At 37.1% G+C, this 21,935-nt stretch overlaps 2 protein-coding genes across 4 annotated transcripts in view; both read left to right on the top strand.

Moving 5' to 3' along the window:
- Nucleotides 1–2,120: 2,120 nt before the first annotated feature.
- On the top strand, nucleotides 2,121–7,759 carry ptges3b (prostaglandin E synthase 3b (cytosolic)). 2 transcript variants are annotated; one of them, XM_079400077.1, is made up of 8 exons: nucleotides 2,121–2,218; nucleotides 4,245–4,358; nucleotides 4,474–4,543; nucleotides 4,649–4,747; nucleotides 5,298–5,387; nucleotides 5,517–5,573; nucleotides 6,332–6,356; nucleotides 6,852–7,759. In XM_079400077.1, coding segments are annotated over exons 1-8 (477 nt in total). In that variant the 5' UTR covers nucleotides 2,121–2,216; the 3' UTR covers nucleotides 6,872–7,759. The 2 variants fall into 2 exon arrangements, 1 of the variants encoding a protein (XP_079256203.1); XR_013783276.1 differs by having other exon boundaries at nucleotides 2,129–2,218; nucleotides 5,517–6,057; nucleotides 6,120–6,356; nucleotides 6,852–7,751.
- Nucleotides 7,760–11,424: 3,665 nt separating this feature from the next.
- The window catches only part of baz2a (bromodomain adjacent to zinc finger domain, 2A), a 31,056-nt gene continuing 20,545 nt past the window's right edge, over nucleotides 11,425–21,935 (top strand). Inside the window, exons 1-6 of one of the 2 annotated variants that reach the window (XM_079401249.1) lie at nucleotides 11,425–11,490; nucleotides 14,436–14,565; nucleotides 15,155–15,958; nucleotides 18,233–19,897; nucleotides 21,090–21,293; nucleotides 21,451–21,837. In XM_079401249.1, the coding sequence (XP_079257375.1) occupies nucleotides 14,436–14,565; nucleotides 15,155–15,958; nucleotides 18,233–19,897; nucleotides 21,090–21,293; nucleotides 21,451–21,837 (3,190 nt within the window). In that variant the 5' untranslated portion in view covers nucleotides 11,425–11,490. Of the gene's footprint in view, nucleotides 11,600–14,435; nucleotides 14,566–15,154; nucleotides 15,959–18,232; nucleotides 19,898–21,089; nucleotides 21,294–21,450; nucleotides 21,838–21,935 lie in introns of both variants that reach the window. The other variant, XM_079401248.1, reaches the window with a different exon arrangement.

Raw genomic sequence — 21,935 nt, 5'->3', positions numbered from 1 at the left:
TGTCTTATTTCAAGTACAAATATAAAAAAAATTCTTAATATGCATCTTATATAATTGTCTATATTTAGTCTTTTTTTCCTGGGGGATTTTCCTTTTAAGTGCCTTTTACATAAAACAAGTAAAATTGTCCGCCATAGGGTAAGAAAAATAATGTTAATGCAAACGGAAACAAGAATACTTTTAATTTCTTACCCTATTGGAAGATAATTTGCAAAATAAGAAAAATGCACTTTAAAACATCGGAGATGCAGAGCACATTATAAGTCCACTGTATGCAGATTCTAAGGAAAGTGTGCATCCCTCTCACACCCATTTTGACAATTTTTTCCTGGGCACAAATCCGTCAAAGAGGGGTTTCACAGGACTGTAGGTCAGTGGTATAAAAATTGGTTTAAATGAGGCTGATCTGATAAATGATGTTCACTTGATAACATCATTCTGTGACGTCTGGAAGTAACCCAATAATCCGAATTTCCTTCAGGACTTCCAGTGTGGAAGCTTGGATGCACTGATGACAAGCATATCCCCACCATCGCACCTTCTGAAAATGAAACCGATTACTTTATGGAATGGAAGGATGCCAGATGGAAGGGTAGTATGTTATTTAACACAGCTGTTAAATAAACAAATTAGTCACAATTTTTTGGTCATCTTTATTTCCTAATACAAAAGAAAAAGTTATTTTTATAAGTTACTTTTGGATTTTAGAAATCTTCCAATACTTGACCATCTCCTCTTCATCTGTCAGTGGTGCAGGTTCTCCCCCCTTTTTGGGAGCCTCTGCCTTCTTGCTGTCGACAAGTCAGTAGTTAATTTTATTATTGTAATTAAGAAATGTAACAGGTTGGATTAGAGAATATTTAATTATGTGAAAAAAGCTGCAGCGCATTGAAATAGACACTGAATGATATTTAATGTCAAAAGTCATGTAGCCCACACCCATGAACCTTTCATGTTTAAAGCTTTACCTTGATTGAATTGTGTTTTTATACTTCATTACACTACTGTCTTTTTCTTTCTTTCTTTTTTTTGTGATCATGAGATACCATTAAAATGAATTTTGGTTCAATAATTTATAGTTTTCACCTCTGATATTATAAAAGTTATTGGCAGTTATTAAGAATTAAAGCTATGCATTGACGGAAGTACGCACGCTGATGTCTTTTTGGCGGGAGCTGTTGCCATGGTGAATCGTGATTTCGGCGCTCCGCTGATCATGACTTTTCATAGTCATGGTGCACGAGCTTAACTCAGAGTCAACCTACTCAGAGTTGAGTTAACTAACTCAGTTCAGCTGTTTTGTAACCGAAAACTCAGAGTTCCCTGTCTCAGAGTAAGTCAACTCTGAGTTCATGTTTAAACTCAGAGTTGGTTGAACCTTCTTATTGAAACGGGCCCCAAGTGTGTGTCTTTATATACACCGTACACACACATATTGTGTAAACAAAAACTATTTTTAAACCATTTTAATTCAGTGTGTCACTTCCCATTTCTTTGTAAATATTTGTGGAATTCTTTAGCTATTTCTGAGTGAAAATGATTTTAAAGTAAATCCAACACAAATTTTTTTTCCAGTGTAAGAAACTAGTGCATACATAATGCATGTTTGTATGGTGCATACAAGTGCAAAAACATAAATAAGCACAAAGGTAAACATTAGAAAAACAAACAAACGAATAAATGAGCTAATGAAAATAAATTAAATTAAATGTGATTTTTGTGAATGTGATTTTTGTGAAAAGCAATACATTTATAAATAAACAAATCACTGATAAAGCAAGCTAAATCATCAACATCATCATCATAAATAAAAGCATAAATAAAATCTAATATTCTTTTTGTTTTAAGAATTCTTCACATTTTTTATTACAAGTTAAACAAAAAGATTTGAGAAGTGAGCCTAATAATAAAACGAGAGCCCCGAAAACTTTTGTTTGTGGATAAAAATGTATCAGAACATACAAAATGAGATTATATTACTGTATTAATAGTTAAAGATGTTGAGGAGGATGCGTGAAGTAAAGTGAAGTAGTCCTTGAGGATTTTGCATTATTTTGCATCAAGAGTTCAACCGGAAGCTCTAGAATAGTCCGGCGACTGGAGGGGCGTGGTTTGAGGCTCCGCCCACCGCGCTCCAGTCACAGCAGAACACAGTCAAACCCCGGGAGAACATACCAGAAACCCCGAGCAGACTCACACACACAGCCGCCAAAGTCATGTAAGTCTGCGCTTTCTGTGGAAAATATCTGTTCTGATGTATGCGACATACAGGTCGTCAGTGAAACAAACCTGAATCATTGTGTAGACTGTGAAGCTTAGCGCTAGCCAGCATTAGCTACTTCTGCACGACTCATTCACTCCTAGTCGATAAATTATCCGGTAACGTAACGTTAGTGGAAAAATCGGCACATTTATCAAACACTAAATCTAAATACATTACGTTCAGAAATCTGTACTATTATTTGAAATGTGTGTAATGTAAAAGTAAGCTACGTTAGCTCATCACAGCTAGCCTGTATCAGGTGTTAGCATGTTGCCTCGTTTTGCTACTTTGGTCTGTTCATAAACGCACAAATCTTAATAAAATAGTGTTTTTTAGTATCGACAAACTCGCTGAAAGCGTTGTTAATGTGACGGAGTTTATCGGTTTCGTTTATGGTTGAATGAGTCGCGAGATTGTGCGCGCCTCGTGCACGTGCTTCAGGGCCAGAATGAATGAATGAATGAGTTACTATAACACACACATCCCTTTAAGAAGACACAGGTTATGTCTAAACCTTTTATCAAACGTCTGTGTTTTTGTTGTTGTTGTTGTTTATGGCAGGCATTCATAGGACTCAGATTGTTATATCAAGAAGTCACGTGATCATTTCTTAAAAAAGAGGGTTGTGCCCTGATGGTATTTCACATCAGTTAATTAATGTGGTCCTGTGGGCATGGACAGTATGAGGATGGAATTTTATAAATTTCTTAATTAAAATTCCACTGTTGTGGAGTGTTTACTGGTTTCAGGGTGAAATGGTGAGTCACTCAGTACAGCATGGGGAGTTTGATGCACCATCTTTTAGGAAAGGAGCAGGAACAGAGGCAGCAGGTTGAAGCGGTGGTGTGTCTCAGATGTCCATGCCACCTGCTCTTTACACACTTTCTTATTTGTAGAGTGAATTGAGTTTTCTTTGCCTCATCTACTAGTAGTATTTGTGGGGCACGTGTTTGACACCTAATATTTAAATTAGTGGTTGATTTAAGGATTTTATTGGACAATGATGATACTAGAGAGCTAGGTGAACAGTGCAGTTTTTACTGATAAAAAATATTTTGCCAAGAATATTAATAACCACGTGGAACAGATTAATGGAAAGGTTAGGCCTATTAATAAAATATTTGTAATCTGTAATGGTTTTAAAGTCTCTTATGCTCACAACGCCTTTTCAAAGACATTTATTAGATCAAAAATACAATTAAAACAAGACAAAATGTCTACCAAATAATTTTCCGATAACTATAGAAATAAATATTTGTACACAAATGTAAATCTATGTCAGTGCCGTTCAAATTTTGCAAGTCTCTCACCAAGGATGCATTTATTTGATGATTAAAATATGAGGGGGGCGCAGTAAAATTATTATAATTTGAAATAACTATTTTAAAATGCTAATTATTCCTGTGATTGCTCCAGTCTTCAGTGTCACGCGATCCTTCAGAAATCAGTCTAATATTCAGATTTGCTGCTCAAGAAACATTTCTTATCAATGATGAAAACAGTTGAGCCGCTTCATTTTTTTTTTTTTTTTTTTGTGGAAACCATGATAGATTTTATTCTTCAGGATTCTTTGAATAGAAAGTTCAAAAGCACAGCATTTGTTTGAAATATATATATTTTTTTTATTTTAACATTATAAATGTCTTTGCTATCACTTTTGATCATTTTAATCTGTTATTGCTGAAGAAAATGATTAATTCTTATAAAAAAAACCTTACCTCTCACTACAGTGTAGTGATCGCAAATAAGAGATGCTCAAAAATGTTTAGATATATGGGAAAAACAGTGTCTTTGACAATAAATGGGGAAAAGCATGTTTGTCTGTTGACGAGATATATTTTATAACCTTAAATGATCAAATATCAGCTGATTGGTCAACATAATATTCAGTGATCCTATTTAAATTATTATATCCACATATAAAATCTGTAAATTATCCCATGTTTTTAGCTTTAATTCAAAAATACATTTCTCTTATCAGGCATCCAGCAGCTGCTAAGTGGTACGACAGACGGGACTGTGTCTTCATTGAGTTTTTGGTGGAGGACAGCAAGGATGTGAATGTAAATTTTGAAAAGTCCAAATTTGGTTTCAGGTAACTTTAATCTTCTATGTAAAACACAAGGCTTTTTATTGCCGTTTCCTTAGATTGTATGCTGTAGCGTGAGTGCTTTGTGGCTCAGCTAATGCTGTCTTCTGCTCTCTTTCAGCTGTCTCAGTGGGATGGATAACATGAAGTACTCAAATGAAATCGACCTTTTTGAATCCATCGATCAAGATGTGAGTTTAGCACACAGTTGAGCGATCCCGTTTCAGTTTACCCCCACTGGGATGCACATCTCAGGATGAGCACATTTTGTGTAATGTTTTACTTTCTATTCTCAGGGATCCAAGCACAGGCGTACAGACCGGTCGATCTTGTGCTGTTTACGGAAAGCGGTGTCAGGGAAATCCTGGCCCAGGTTAACGAAAGACAAAGCAAAGGCAAGTTTTGTTCCCTATTTACTGTCAACTGTACAATTATCACTGTCATTATTTGATTAAGGACTATGTCAGATATCTTGACAATTTGAGCTCAAACTGTATTAAAAGTGAATGGAAATATGCCTCTAGATAAGTACATTAATCTAAAGGCTTCTAACTATGCAAGTGCAATTCTGTGCATTATTTTTGCATAATGTGTTGATAATGAAATCCAAGTCATTCTCAGTGCTGCCACAAGAGGCGCTATAGTGTAAATTTAATCTTCCATGGCCGGCTTTCTGAAGAGAATCTTGTTGAGCAAGTCTAATAGTAACACACGTGTTTGCATATTTTTCTGGGTTTTAAAATGAAATGCTAAACCTAGCAGTAGTTTGTGGCATCGTAAGTTGTTTGGCAATGTATCTAGTTAACTGTTAGTTTTTCCATATAACCTGTTGTATAAAATAATTCTCAGCTTATCGTATCAGCTCGTGCATCCGTAATTGCATTGTTGACTGATCAAACTTGATATACGTGTATTTTGTTTGTCTCACTTGAATTTTGTCTACAGCTCAACTGGCTTAGTGTTGACTTCAACAACTGGAAAGACTGGGAGGATGATTCAGATGAAGATTTGTCCAACTATGATCGCTTTTCAGAGGTTAGTACTTTTTAGTTTATACAATAACTATAATTCACCCTCCCGGCAGTATTGCGTATTATTATGGTTATTTTGTGACGAGTATGTCTGTAATTAATGTGGTGTACTGACTTGCTTTGTTGGTTTTAGATGATGGGCAACATGGGAGGAGAAGATGATTTACCAGACCTAGATGGAGCAGATGATGTAAGATTTAATAGTTTCTTCATATGTATAATAAAGTTTAGTTTAATAGGATAGTTCATCCAAATCTTTCACTCAGCCTCATGTCATTTCCAGCCCAACATGTTTTTTTATTTTTTTCATACAATTAAGGTGGTCCAATGTTTTTGTTTTGACTTTCATATTAGATTATTTTGAAAAATGTGTCCATACTGTGGTCTAAAATAACATTGTATGGACAAAAAAAACATTCTTCAGAATATCATCTTTTCTGTTCCACTGAGAAAAAAAAAAAAATCATATAGGTGTGGAATGACATGAGGGTGAGAGAACTTCAGCTGAAACTAATGATGTGTAAAACCACTTATTTGTCATTAACTGGTTGGGTTGTCTGAATGATCACTTTGAAGAATCCCAGTATAATGAGGTTCATTTAGGGTGGGTCACGTTCAATCAGATGCATTTCTTCTAAGGGGTGGAGCGTAACAGAATGGAACCGAACACAGAGGTCTCAACATGCTTTTGACAGGAGATGTTTTTAACTTGAAAGGGGATCAATTTAGAAACAAGTATTTACTTTACTGACAGTCTAAAATGCTGGCATCAGGCTAAAACAGCTGCTTCTCTAAATTGATCCACTTCAAAGCACAGTAAATAGTAAAACTAAAAGTATCTAGATAAACAAAACCGTATCACTAATTGACTGTAGTGACCCATTCCTGCCTTAAAACATGTAACGTCATTTTTCTGCTCTTTAATAACTCGCTGTTGATTTTTTTCAGGAATTGGCTGATAGTGATGATGAAAGTAAGTTTTTCTCTTTTTCTAGCTTGTACGTTTAGAGCCATTACTGATTTGAAGGGATGGTTCAACCCAAAAATGTCTTTACATCCTTTACTTTTAATGTTCTCTCAAAATTGTTGGCCATCCATTGAAATCATTTGTCTATGAAATCAACATTTTCAAGCTAAAAAGTACTTGGACAATAAACAAGCCATATGAATTAAGGGCTTTGAAGTCTTTTAAAGAAACACAATCCGTTTTTATGATGAATATATTTAATAAACACTGAATTTATGAATAATTTATAATGTCCTGGCAAGCTCCAGAAAGAAACAAAAGCACTAATGAAAGCTTAAACTCTGGTCCTCATTCATTGTAACTGCAAGAAAAGCAACCAGTGCATAATAGATTTTCTTCAATTGTGTTTTACTGAAGAAACTTATACAAGCTGGAACAACAAAAGAGAGTACAATTATGACAGATTATTATACTTGTTAACATGTTGGTGTTTTTCTCCAGAAATGCCAGATCTGGAATGAGCGACTGGCACATTGTGGACAGACAGAGGAGGAGAGGGGGATAACATAATGAAAAGAGGATCTGAAAGAGAGCAAAGCTGGATTCAGTGAGACCGTTGAGTTCATAAGCATCACCTCTGTCTCGGTGGCTGCACTTCAGAAAATCGTCATAAACCTCTGTTGGGAATTATTATGCATATTGTTGTACAGAGCTTCGTTTCCTCTCTCCTTATGACCAGTCCTGGCTTTTTTTTGTTTTAATCTGTACTAAAAACATGTATACTTAAACTGTTTGGAAAAACTGCACTGTATTCGTATTTTTTCAACTGAAAAGCAATAGATGTGATGGAAAGTTTCTTTTTTTTTATTGTAAGGCATTGAAATTAAAATGAAAAGTGAAACTTTGCAGAGGTGGAGAGAGTTTGTCTTGCAAATCTTGTGATTTAAAGCCTAAGAATGATTATGGATTTTGGAAACTGTAAATTCCAGTTATTAGAGATAAGACTCACTGCCCTAATATACAGTACTTCTTTTCATATGTCTCTTGAGGTGGTACCAGATTTTTTGGATGTTGATATTTTCTGACTCTCTCCAAACTGATCAGTTTCCCCAAAGTCTATATTAGCACTGTATTTGGTATTGGACCATTAGTGTCTTTCATATTGTGACCGCGGTATCAAATATGATGTCTTCAAATGTAAAAGATGGGGAAACAGAAAGGTATTGTATGTTTCCAATCAAATCTAAAACAAAACGACCAAATAAGTTTGCACTATCAAAATTAGGTGCTAGCCAGGGCTATGTTTGTGCATATTGCTGGTTGACTCCTATCAATGTTTTCAAAAAAAAAAAAAAAGCTTTCGATTTTGTCTGCATATTTCTAATAAACTACTCAATGCTTACCTTTTCATTTTTTTTCTGCTGAACACTTAAATTGACAGTTAACCCAATAATGAAAACAGCCAGCATTTACTATAGTTTCAACCCAAACTTGAGTAACACAAACAAAATACAATGAAAGTCACTGTTGTTTTTCAAAATATATTTTGCGTTTCAGAAAAAAGTACATTATACAGGTTTGAAATGATTTGAGGGTGATGGATGATGGCACAAGTTAAATTTTAGGTGAACTGTCCAATATGTAAATGAGTTTGTTTCTTCATCAGAACAGATTTGGAGAAATTTAGCATCACATCACTTGCTCAGAAAATGGATGCTCTGCAGTGAATGGGTGCCGTCAGAATGAGAGTCCAAACAGCTGATAAAAACATCACAATAATCCACAACACGACTCCAGTGCAGTGAAAAGCTGTCTTTGTAATAGACAAATCCATCACTGATGGACTCATTCTGATGGCACCCATTCACTACAGAGGGTCCATTGGTGAGCAAGTGATGCAATGCTACATTTCTCCAAATCTGTTCACATGGACAAACAAACTCATCTACATCTTGTATATTTTCAGCAAATTTTCATATTTGAGGTGAAATATTACTTTAACAGATACAACTTTATATGTTAGTATTAGTAAATGTTGAATTGAACATTAACTAAGATAAATAAAAATGCTTTAGGAGTATTTTTCATGTTAACTAATGTCAACAGATGGAACCTTATTGTAAAGACTCCTCCCTTCAGTAACTTGTTCAATAATAAAGGTGATGGGAAATCTGCCCAAGCATGAGGTACAATTGTTGTTTTTACCTGCCAATTCCGTATCTCCAGAGGCGTATTTAATAAGCATCCACAACTCGCGCTTTCATGCATCATGTCGCCTCGAGGTCAAGAAGGAGGTGCGAAAATGATGGTGGGTTCATAACGACGCGCGCCATGCACGCGGACACCTCTCTCTTCACACCAACCAGCAGGGTGTAGCCTATCTATCATTTTCTGCCATGTTAGTTAAGCATAAATGCGGTAAATGCCTATATGCCATAAATGCCTATTTAAAAAGGGAATATTCTGGATAAATGCAGTTTTTTACACATATTATCTACCTATTATTGGATGAATGGCATGGCCTCTACAGCCGCATTGTAGCTGCGCATCCATTCCTCTCCAGTGACTTCAGACTGAGCATCTCAGCTGGGCCCTAAAGCCTGACGGATTTCTGTTCCGCTCCATACACACATGAAGTCTTCCCCTCAGCAGCAACACATCTGAGTATTGAAAAGGAATCAATAATGGCAATTTGCTCAGAATTTTATATTACTAAAGGAGTTTGTTGCAACCGGCCCTGCTTTTTCATTCAACTGACCACAAATGTGACCCTGGACCACAAAACCAGTCATAAGTGTCAATTTGTTTAAATTTAGATTTATTCATCATCTGAAAGCTGAATAAATAAAGTTTTCCGTAGATGTATGGTTTGTTAGGATAGGACAATATTTGACAAACTATTTGAAAATCTGGAATCTGAGGGTGCAAAAAATTAAAATATTGAGAAAATCGCCTTTAAATTTGTCCAAATTAAGTCCTTAGCAATGCATATTACTAATCAGAAATGAAGTTTTGATATATTTACGGTAGGAAATTTACATATTTATATCTTCATGGAACATGATCTTTACTTAATATCCTAATGATTTTTGGTATAAAAGAGAATTTGATCATTTTGACCCATACAATGTATTGTTGGCTATCGCTACAAATATACCCCGGCGACTTAAGACTGCTTTTGTGGTCGAGGGTCACATATTTACAAGATGGAGCAAATAGCTGCAGACAAATGTGGTAGAAATTACACCCTGTCCCAAATGAAACCGAAAATGTTACATGGGACACCCGTCATGATACTCATCAGAATTCCTTAAGAATACGATTTGAGACAAGGCCACAATCTGACTGGGCCCCTGTGTATAGGCCAATCAGAGGCGATATTATTCAATAAATTTACTAGCAATTTCATAGTGAAAATTCTTACTATTATTATTTTTTGTGTGTGTGTGTGTGCGTTGAATTTTTTGCATCATTGCTCCAGCCTTCAGTGTCACATGATCCTTCAGAAATCTTTCTAATATGCTAATTTGCTGCTCAATAAACATTTCTTATTATTATCAATGCTGAAAAAAAAGTTGTGCTGCTCTATATTTTTGTGGAAACCGTGATTGTCCTTTTTCAAGATTCTTTTATGAATAGAAAGTTTAAAGGAACAGAATTTATTTGACACAAAAATGTTTTGAAACAGTATGAATGTTTTACTGTATTTTTTGGCCAATTTATTGCATCCTTGCTGAATAAAACAGCAATGGAAGACAGCTTTTTAGGAAAGCTTTTACGTGTATTTGCAACTGAATATCATAATAATCGATTTTCCACCAGTAGGGACTTGGGAAAGTCAACCAGTTTTGTATGGCTATTCATCAAATCCAGCTGTCTGTTCAGAAGCTGCTTTGCATAATAAAATAATAATAAAAAAAAAAAAATGTTATTTTTTATGGAAAATAATACTTTAAAAGAAGTATGTTGTGTTTTCTGACACTTAACTGCATGTCAATCAAATGAAAATGTTTTACATTTATATTGCATGCCGTTAATTGAACTTAAGGCTGTTTTTTGACCCATATAAGGACATCTTTATAATTGTTATACATCTTTGTAATTTCATAATTCATTTATTGTGTGTGAAAATATGGTTAAAGTGTATGGCTGAATGTACTGACAAACATTTATAATAAAATATACTTTTCATCTCTATTGAAACTTCTATGTCATATATATAGGCCTATTTAAATATATTTTTAATTATTCATTTGTAGCAGAAGTTTCAATTTGGCATTTAAAACATGCCTCCATCCATTCTCCAAACTGCTGGTCTTTTAAAATACATTAACATTAAATGTAAAGTCAAATAGCACTACAGTTAAAATAATAATCAAGTAGCCTGCTTCTCTGACGCATTACAAAAGATGATCTGAAACACTGATCTGAAATGTAAACCTTTCAATTTGACATTATTACAAATGACACTTTTTAAAAATGTATTTAAGTGTTAAGAAACAATCTTTATGCACACTTAAGTGGTCTTCAGTAACATTATATGTAATCCTGGACCACAAAACCGGTCTATATTTGGAGCAAAAGCCAAAAACACATTGTATGGGTCAAAATGATCGATTTTTCTTTTTATGCCAAAAATTATTAGGATATTAGGTAAAAATCATGTTTTGTAAATTTCCTATATCAAAACATATTTTTTGATTAGTAATATGCATGGCTAAGAACTTAATTTGGACAACTTTAAAGGCGATTTTCTCAATATTTAGATTTTTTTGCACCCTCAGATTCCTATCCTAACAAACCGTACATCAATGGAAAGCGTATTGACCCTTATTTATGACCGGTTTTGTGGTCCAGGGTCACATATGGCCTTCGGTAATATCACATTATCTGTGCACATTGATGACAGTCGTGCTCACAGGGGTACTGTGGTCTATGCACGGCTGTTTTGTCAATGAGAGACTGGTTCGTGTCAGATGGCAGCGGTCTCCTCTTCGTCTCTGCAGCGCATCCAGCCGGCGTTAAGACCCAGAGGCGCGCGCTCCTTCACTTCCTCTTTCGGCTCGCTCTCTTTCTCTCGTCTGTGATCATGGCTGCGCTCAAACATTACCAGCCATGTTTGCAATTCTGAAACCCAAAGGTTAGCGATTTACCCGTTTATTATCTACATCGCTTACACCCTCTTCATCCACATTGGTCCGTGCCGGGGGGCATAGTCTCTGTCTCCTGTGCGATCGGCAGATATCGAGGTTGGGCAGTTTTATTATCATTATACGGGGAAACTTTTGAGAGTGTGTTGTGTGGGTGATGCTGCCTCATTTTCTCTCAGTGTATATCTGGAGAATAACCCGAATTAATCAACGAAACATGACCTTCTGAGACGAGCCGATAAACGTCTGTTTTTAACATCGCATGTGTTGAGGCGAGCTTTAAAAACACAGTAAGATAACCTCTAGTGTCTCACAGCTCACAAACCCTCAGTATTTATATAATCAGCCTGTTTTATCTGTACGTCTTTAATTATTTAAATAACGCACAAACCCGTGATTATGTAAATAACACCTGCTGTTTACGTTTACACCACTTTTATCGATGATTAATTGCTGTTAAATTAATTTCGAGCCCAATTTCATTCATACTCCGAGATATTGTATTATGAATGCTAATCTGTGAATATTGTCTGATAATCGGTGTGATGCGGGACACAGGCCTCATTCAGTCACGGCTTCTCCTCATAAACCCAGCACTTTCAGCAAACTTCACATCAAAACATCATTTTATAAGTGTCTGTATAGCCATATGTTTTCTTTATGTACATCACTTACCATTAAATTTATGTCTGGTCATATGTGTTCATTCATAATTAGTCTTTTATCTTAAAGCGGTGTGTTTTTGTTTTCGTTTTGTGTCGGTTGTTGTTCTTTTTCTTCGTTTTATGGGTTAAGTGTAATGATATTAAATTGAACGAAGAAACCGGGTTAGAGCAGATATGCGCTGGTTTACCCTGAGTTGTGGTGTTTTGGTGTTGGAGAAGTTTTATTAAATGTGTATATATATATTTATATATGTGTGTGTGATCTAGAAGCAGCGCATGGTCATGTGTAGCGCTTAGCCTCCATGCTAACCGATTCCCACATCTCTTTCATTTATTCACATTTCCCGTTTAATATGTAATTAAACATCACTTTTTCTTAGCATGTGTTGGGCTTTTAGTGGCGTTGTGTCGCGCCTTTCTGAATGAAATCATACAGTTTTGAGTTGGATGTGTTTACTGTTAGCCGTGTGGCTAATGATGGACACGCATAAAATAATTAGCGCCGCCGGAATTGATCTAAATGCATAAATCTACATGAGGTCGTTTTAATTAGATTTTCTAAAAAATGTCCAGGACTGACTTGTTGTTATGTTTCAGGTGTAATCGTTGAGTTTGAGGCTGGCGTTCAGCGTGAGATCTGAGTGTGAGGTGTGTGTTATTTAACGCGATTGCTCGGGCATCTCATCGGCTTTATCTGCGACATTTTATGTTGAGATGTGAAGAGCAATATTTGTGATGTCCGCCACAGCAGTGTTCACTGGCTGCGTCTCAAAACCTCGCACCCCGGCTCCTGCACAGCAGTGTAGCTGCGTTCGGAACGTTCGGAACGTCCACAAAGATGCAGAAAATCCAATTAGAACGTTATGTACGCGCCAACAATGCTGATAAAGCCGTATAGATCGCTAGGTTTTGAGACGCAGCCACTGTCTTTAACACTGTGGTTAATATGCGTTAAACGCTGTGTACTTGGGTTGGGCGAGAGTTTGAGTCTGCAGGTTTTAGTACGGAAAGACGAGAAGGATCTGCCTATTGTTTAAAATAGTAATTGTGGTATTAGTAAAGAGTTGAAATGTCAGTCAGGTTATTTGGAATAATTTTTTCCATGACTTTTATTTTTATTTTACACACACATTTACGCTGATCCACTTTTTTTTTTTTTTTTTTTTTAAAGCTAGTTTTAGTTTGACAGCTGAATGCCAGGCACCAAGGTAAACAAAAGCACAACCTATTGAGTTGTTCAAACTGTAAAAGCATGGACCTAGCAGCAACACCTAGGTTATAGGTTCGATTCCCAGGGAATAACTGAACTGATGTAAGTTGTTTCGTATAAAACTGTCTGCCAAAAGTATATATATATATAAGTAACATTCTGGTCCTCAAAGCCTCATTTTCATCCATGCCAAAATCACATGTCATGACTAATGTTTATAATGACATTAAAGTGTTAAAGTAGGTTTCTTGAATATATCCCACACCCTGTCTGTCATTGCTAGATAAATGGAAAGTATTGCTGTATCAGATTTTTTGGAAAATCACAGAATGTGTCAGAAGTCACATACCGAGTCTTGTAGGCACTACAGTTGATGAGGAACAAACTTTGCAACTGATTAAAAAAAGTATGTTGTAGTATGAATGTAATCCAGGCGTACTCCTTTTGTCATGAGACCTACGGCATCAGTTGCATTGCTTCACTGCCATTCATAATCCTCTCCTATGGCCTTCGTGGGATAGTAAAGTGTGCTTTGGATACGTACTTCAGAATCTCATCTGAAGTAGTAGCTCATCTGAGTACTTTTCGCCTAGTTTTATTGAACACTATGAATTTGGACATAAGGTGCATCCTAGTTTGTGTCCTTATGCACCATTCTGTGCCATTTTTTAGTATAAATAGTGTGCTTATTGTGTTCACATTGAAAATTTCAATAATAAAGTGCACTTCAAATGGCTGGATGTGCATTTAATTAACCGAAAAAACAAAGTGTGGGATGGACACTTCATGCATTCACGCTGGACAAGATAACCTTATAAAATTTGTATTGTTCATAGTGTTTAGTGTATCATTTGGGTCACAACAATACTGATTTTACATACCGTTTAGTATTCATATTTAGATGCAGGGATAGTGTTTACACTTTTCAGGGAAGTCAGATGACAGTTGTAATATTTACAGTTGTCTGTGCATGAGAACGTGGCACAAGTGAAAGTATCTTAATACTAAAAATGTCTCGTATCATCTTTCAATTGTTTTTTTTTTATTTTTCTTCCGCCAGATGGAAGCAAATAACCATTTCAACTATGGGCCCCACTCTTCTGTGTCAGCTAACTCAGGACTGAAGCATTCCTCAGGAGATTCTCTCTATACTAACGGGTCCTCCATGAGCTTCCCCCAGCAAGGGAAAAGTGAGTCTCTGTCTTGTATTTGCATTTTATTAAATTTTTTATCCATACATGTAGTCTGTAAATCCATAAACGTTGTGTCTTTGAAGAGATGGTTCACCCAAGAATGAAAATTCTGTCATTAATTACTCACTCTCATGTCGTTCCAAACCTGTAAGACCTCCATTCATCTTCAGAACACAAATTAAGATATCCGAGAGCTCTCTGACCCTCCATAGACAGCAATACAACTGACACGTTCAAAGCCCAGAAAGGTACATTGTTAAAATTATTGGTTAAAGTGTTATTTTTGTTTTCTTTGTGCACAAAACGTATTCTCGTAGCTACATGGTTGAATCACTGATTTCACATGGACTGTTTTATCAATATCCTTACTACCTTTCTGGACCTTGATCGTGGTGGGATCCCTGCTGTTTATGGAGGGTCAGAAAGCTCTCGGATTTCATCAAAAATATCTTAATTTGTGTTCCGAAGATGAACAGAGGTCTTATGGGTTTGGAATAACATGAGGGTAATTAATGACAGAATTTTCATTTGTGGGTGAACTGTCCATTTAATGCTCTGTTTTTAACTGATGCTTTTCGTCACATAGATCTGAATGGCGAAATGAATGTGAACGGCATCACTACTGCAGGTGGGAGCAGCCAGCCAGGCGCCCACCCTCCTTCTTCCTCTTATCCTCATATGAGCAACCATCACCTCCCAGGCAGCATGGGGTTTGAGTATCTGTGGGGCCAGTCTCATTACAACCCGGCGATGGGGCCCGTCCCGCCCCAAGGTTTGCACCAGAAACCGGGTTCCCAGGGTAGGATACAACCACAGCAGCCTCAGCACCACTTCCAGGGCCATGGACCGTACCAAGTCAATGGCAGTATGGGACCGTCCCGGCAACCTCCGGACGCTGGGCTGCAGTTTTGGGGCAGGGAAAATCCTGGGCAGCAGCAGCCGCAGGGGGGATCTTCGATGCCCATGGGATACAACTCTCACAGCATGTTTGGAACGTATCCCAACCAGGGGATCCCAGCATCCCAGCATCATCAGCAGCCTCCGGCCTTGCAGCACCAGTCTGCAGCTGCGCATCATCTCCAACACCATTCACACCACCACCCACCTCAACACCAGCAGCAACAGCAGCATTATGGTGTGATGCCTAATGGAATGCCGTATTACCAGCATCCATCACACCAGTCCCAACCGCAGGCCCAAACTCAGTCTCAAGCGCAGACTCAGATGATAACACCTGCTGCGCAGAGCTTTACGCCTCCACGAGGAAGCCCTCAGCACCATCACGTGGCCAGTGGAGGAGGCAGAAGCAGTCCCCATCATGTTCCAGTCCCAATGAGGTCCCTTTCTGCTGTGCCTGACAGCGGTTCGCCTAAGAGCAGAGAGATACAAGGTGAGTTACTGCCACAAACAGGCCTCAGAGTGTTGGAAACAGGGTTGTTATGGTTTAGAATTTTTATGTAGTTTTTAATTTGTAATTTCAGTTCAGGTTTTATTTTTAATTAGTGCTGTCAAACGATTAATCGCATCCAAAATAAAAAAATGTGTTTATATAATATATGTATGTGTACTGTTTATTTATCATGTATATATAAATACACACACATTAATTCAATATTTTCAGAATACATTCATGTATATATTTATATTATTATTATATTTTGTATTCTATATAAATGTATTTAAAATATAAACAACATTTTTCTTAAATATTCATGCATGTGTTTGTACTTGTATATAAATATACACAGTACACACTCATATATTATGTAAACAAAAACTTTATTTTGGATGTGATTAATCATTTGACAGCACTATTTTTAATGCTCTCATTTTTTATTTATTTATTTTGCATTAGTTAGTATTGTAGGGCTGCCAAAGTTAAAGTGCTAAATATTTAACAACATCAGATTTCTCATCGCAGTCTAGTGTTATTACTGTTAGGGCTGCACGATTAATCGAATTTCTAATCGTGATTACAATTAGGGATGCCACAATTACGTAATCATTCAAAGGTGCGATTAAAAAATGATAAAGTCCACTTTATTTGGTGTGCTTAAGATGTTTAGTTAGATTTAAGTCTTAATGGTATAGAAAAGTGATAAACGTTTTTCAGTAAGTGTGCTTTCAGTTTTATTTTCATATAAAAATATAGCATGCAGTTGCTTCAAACGATGGTATAAAGCTACTCAAAACATCATTCAGTTTAAATTGTGAAAATCGTAATTAATAATCGCAATTCAATTTTAAATTTCAAGTGAATAATCGACAATTATGATTTGTCACAATCGTGCAGCGCTAATTGCTATTGACGTTTAATAGAGTTGGGTCGTAAAGTTGTAAAAAAACGAATTAATTTGATATTATTTTAGTTTTAGAATCTCGAAACTGTTTTAATTTGAAATTTTCCCATTAAAAAGGTATGCACGCTGTGTAACTTCCCTCTAGCGGTTAATGAATAAAACATTGTTTTGGTTGTGCTTAAGGCTAAGGCAAAAACACAGTTTGAAAGGTGGATTTATCATGTACTCACTTATTTAATTTTTGTTAATTAAACAACAAAAAAAAAAATTACGTTGTTTATCTTTATCAGTTTTTTTGTTAACTATAAAACAGTGGTTTTAAGTGGTGGCACTCCTGCCCAATTCTCACTTTTTCCCCCTCTTAAATTAAGCCTTAGTAAAGATCTATGCATACTAGTACATTGCCTTAAATTAATAAACCATTTTGGTATGTTGCACATATGACCAGCTGCATACTCAGTTTTTTTTTATGAGGTCTGTAGCATTTCAAAACAAGATTGTCTCGCTTGTTTGAAGATGGCTTTGTGGAAACAATATATAATCTTTGGCATTCATACTGTAAGTAATACGATTACAAAAATGGCTGCGTGTTTTATCATGCATGTTCTGATTTCCTGTACTTAGGTGGTGCTATGCACTTCCTGAATGGCTTTTAATATCACCAGCGCTAGTATTCTGTCCTCTGACAAAAGTAACTTTAGGCCAGTCAGACGTGTTTTCACTAATGGTAGTTGACTTTTTGGATTAGGAAGTGATTCAAACTGAGAAACAGTCCGTAAACAGGTGATATCTTGCCCCAGTTCTCTTTTCCACCCACATTATCCCTCATTCATCAGACAGTGGAAAACTGCACGCAGCCTAGATGCAATAAAACAATCAACAACACTGTGCTTTTCATTGAAGATCAAAATGCATTGTCTGTGTCTTAATTTTTTTTTGCTCTGCTTTGACCTTATTCACACTGTATTTAAATTGCTCAGAGGAGCACGAGACAACAGCCATCAGAGGCTTTATTGTAGATTCCACATTGATGCATATGTTGATTTTTGTCCTGTACACTCATTCGTTATACACCGCTTATATTTCATTACGTAGATAGTGAGTGTAAAGGAGTGAATTCTGTACACATGCTATTGCACAACCCAAGTTGGATTTGAACTCTAGTTGCCTGCACATTAAAAGTATAGTGCACTAAATTCCAAGCCACATTTCTGACCTAAAAATCCAATTTTAGTTGCATTTCAAACCATGTACAAATGAATGTGGATTTTTGCTACCAGTCTGAACTGTTTTATGTTCTTTCGTGTCTTACTAACAGCTGTTGTGTGGGTGTTTTTTTTTTGTGTTTTTTTTGTGGTCTGTAGTTCCTATGAATGAGTCCTTCAAAGAAACGGATAAAGGCTTCAATGGAGTGGAGAGAAGCTCTGTACCCCAACGTTTGCCCAAAACTGAGAGTTTTCCTGTAAAGCCCCCTGGCCCCGTTTCCTCTACCGACTATAACCAGGGTGCGCAGCATCCAATCGTGGACCTGGCGAAACCTGTAAAACAATGTCAGGAGATGGGAGCTGCCACAAAAGAGCTTAGTTCTTCCCCGGTCTCTGGATCTCCTCCACCACTAGCAAGTCCGCCTCGGAAAACGGTCTCTGGGCAGGATTCACATTCTCCTTCATCTTCAGGATTTGCTTTATCTACAGCTTCGGGTGTCGGCGCAAATGCGTCCATTTCTCCACCCTCTCCTCTCACACCACCGCTTCAGACGGTCCAAGGCCAAAGACCTGGATTCTCTGGACCTTCATCAGCTGAAGGAACACCTGCAGGACTTGGTAAACCTCCTTCAATGTCCTCTCCTAAGAGCTCCAGAGCTCCACCTGTTGTTTCCCACAACCAGCCTGTGGTGTTTTCTTCAAAGACCTTGATGCATCCTCCAACTGTGCCTGCTGCGCAGCCTCTGGCGGAGGCCCAGGGATCAAAAAGTCCACAGGTCTCTCCAACACCTCTATCTTTAGCTGCATCTCCATCTGTTGTCTCCGCTCCTCCTGCGTTGGCACCACTTAAAGGACCCCAAGAGGCATCACCTCTAACAGGCCAGAGTCCTAAATATCCTGCTGCTTCCTCAACTCCAACATCTGTTGCCGATAACGTCTCTCTACCCACAGTCTCTGCACTTCTGTCTGTGGTCGCTGGTTCTCCTCAAGTTGCCGCTTTGGCTTCATCTGCACCACCTCCTGTTGTTAGCTATTCTTCTCAGGCATCTTCAGCAAGTCTCAATGTTTCTGCTACTCCAAATGTGTATCGTACCCTCATTGGTTCTGCAGCTCAACATTCAGATATGATGGCAAATGTAGATGTTTCTTCTCACAGTCCAGGGCAGATGAGTTCTCATGGTGTATTACGGCCCAACTTTGGGGAATCGCACTCTAGTCTGATTCATGGTAAACATGAGGCCTGTGGTTCCCAGAGTAAACTTGGAGTCATAATGGGCACATCCAGCAATGAGGCTCAAGCTGAGATGCTTAAGGTGCAAATTCATGGTCAAAACCTTGAACCGACTTTCATTGTTCCAAAGGAACCTGAAAGAGACACTATGGACATTGGGAGAAAGGACTCTAATAGTATCAGAGATCAGGCTGCCCCGAGGAAAGGAGAAAGTGAGACTTTAAATGATTCTTTTAGCACTGACACGTCACTGGACTATCCGTCCTTGGCTGAGTCAACCTACCTTGAAAGCTCAAGAGCTGAGGATGGGAGTTCAATGATGGACACTTTTGATAATTCTTATAGTCTTTCTCAGACTGGAGACCAATCAAAGTTTACAGAAGGATCCATGATTGATGACTCCAGGGTCTTGCAGGACACTTCTTGTGAAGAAGAAAACTTGAACAGCTCCATGACCTCTACGAGTTCCACTGAGGAGGCGTCCCTCAAAGATAACACGTCTCTATTGGATGACTCCTCTTTAAACGACACCTCACAAAACGGCTCCTCCCTGCTTTCTGCATCGATTAATGCCTCTACACACTCTATCAAAGGTGAGATTTTCAATGCACTAATAATGGATTAATAAGCAAACGAGTCAATGTTCATTTGCTGAAGATTACATTTAACAGTGATAAATTATTAGTGGTTTTGATTAATTTTAACCCTCCAAGCCCTTTCATCTTTGGGTCACTCTTGATACCTTGCTGGTCTAAAGTGACCAAAGCCTTGAATTATTTTCTTTTTTTTTTCAGGAAAAATCGATTGTTATATATTTTTCTTCAATAAAATTTTTTATTTTTGTCTTTTGATACAAAAATTATGATACCAATTAACATTTATGCAATGATTATGAATTGATAAATGTTTTCCAATTGAAGAAAAAAATCAATTAATGCAGTAATATAGGTTAAAATCGAGACTAGCTGTGCAATTTTCTTCTGCATCATGGCTGACTGTACATGCAAACCTTTTTCTGTATTTTCTAGTGCTGTCAAATGATTAATCGCATCCAAAATAAGTTTTTGTTTACATAATATATGTGTACTGTATATTTATTATGTATATCTTTTAAAAATATTTATGTTTATATATTTATATTTTTATAATATACATATATTTAATATATAAACAACATTTTTCTTAAATATATACATGCATGTGTTTGTATTTATATATACATAATAAATATACACGGCACACATATTAAGTAAACAAACTTTTGGATGCGATTAATCGTTTGACAGCACTGGTATTATCCCATGTTCCCCATTTCCAAATAATTTCCTATGGTGGTCATTTCTTACAGTGAAGACCACGAGTGTGACACTTTTCTTTTTTTTTTTTTTCGTCCATTTAGCCTTTTCGAATCATGCCCTCAAAATTTGTGTTCACATACCAAATGCCGTTTAAGTTACCAAGTCTCCTACCATTCCGATGAAGCTTTTTACATTTCAAAATGTTAAACTTTTAAACAAAAGTGACCTGAAGAGGCCCAGAGAGAGCCTTCGATGACAGTAATGGTAATGGGCATGTACTAAATGTACTATTGGCCGGTAACCAATATGGTCCCAAAGTCTTGGGATGTATAATATATTGGTATAATAAATATAATGTGTAATTTTACCTCTTATTCAGGTGTATTTGAACACTAAAGTTTCAGATGGTGATCTGAATGCTTGGCAGATGTATTGTTGACGTCTTTTGATGTCTTTTGTTTAAACAAAACACATTTTATTCCCACAGGTGATCATATTCTTGGCAAAGAGAGTGGACCTGATACTTCAGGAGGTGACAGAATATCTGCGCTCTCTGTAATGACGGTTAAAGCGCTGCAAGCAGTCGTAAGCGGTTCTGTTGAAGGCACGACCACACATATGTCTGACGCCCTTATCGCCAAGCCAACAAAAAAGCCACGGAAGCCTAGAACCCCAAAGATGACCGCTGAAAGTACATGCATTGCTCAATTTTACTATCATGCTTGCATAACTAATTGTTTACAGATTTTTTTTTTTTTTTTTAAGATTTTTAAGTCATTGTCTTTAATGAATCAGATGGGCAAAATTAAGTTAATGCTGTTTTAATATACTGTTTTAATTATTTCCAGTTGGCTCTCCTGATTCCAAGATCAAGAAGCGAAAGTTAACACCTGATGGCCCAAAACAAGAAAAGGTTAGAAGGAGAAAGAAAACAGACGATAATTCACCGACTGCAGTGAAGAAGAGGAAAATCTCTAAAGAGGCAAAAGAACAGGAGGGCGTCCCAACTGATACCTCAGCTCCTTCAAATGCTCAGCCTCACCTTTTAATTGATCCAATTACCTTCGTCCGTGACTTAACCATGACCAATAGCGAGAGCCCCATAGTGCGGCCCAAGAAGATCTGGAAGCGCAAGATGAAAGAAGGCGTGGACGAGGCAAAGCCTCCCAAACCACCCAAAGAGTTCTCCGAAGGAAAAACTGAAGAAGATGACTATGATAACAGCTCCGCAGCAGGTACCTACATGTTTGAAATTGGCTCTTTGTTCTTAAGTAGTGCTCAGTCTCTTTTATATGCATACTTCTGGCACTTAAGGTTAAAGTAGATTAAACTG

The sequence above is a fragment of the Barbus barbus genome (genome assembly GCF_936440315.1).
Source record: "Barbus barbus genome assembly, chromosome: 40".
Classification (NCBI taxonomy): Eukaryota; Metazoa; Chordata; class Actinopteri; order Cypriniformes; family Cyprinidae; genus Barbus; species Barbus barbus.
Note: the sequence above shows the minus strand (reverse complement) of the source record. Positions and strands in the feature narration are given on the sequence as shown.

Bases quoted from the DNA above. Each gene is read 5' to 3' on its own strand.
- ptges3b (XM_079400077.1), top strand. The intron at 4,748-5,297 runs GCAAGTTTTGTT...TTTTGTCTACAG, and splicing joins TAACGAAAGACAAAGCAAAG to CTCAACTGGCTTAGTGTTGA. The intron at 5,388-5,516 runs GTTAGTACTTTT...TGTTGGTTTTAG, and splicing joins ACTATGATCGCTTTTCAGAG to ATGATGGGCAACATGGGAGG.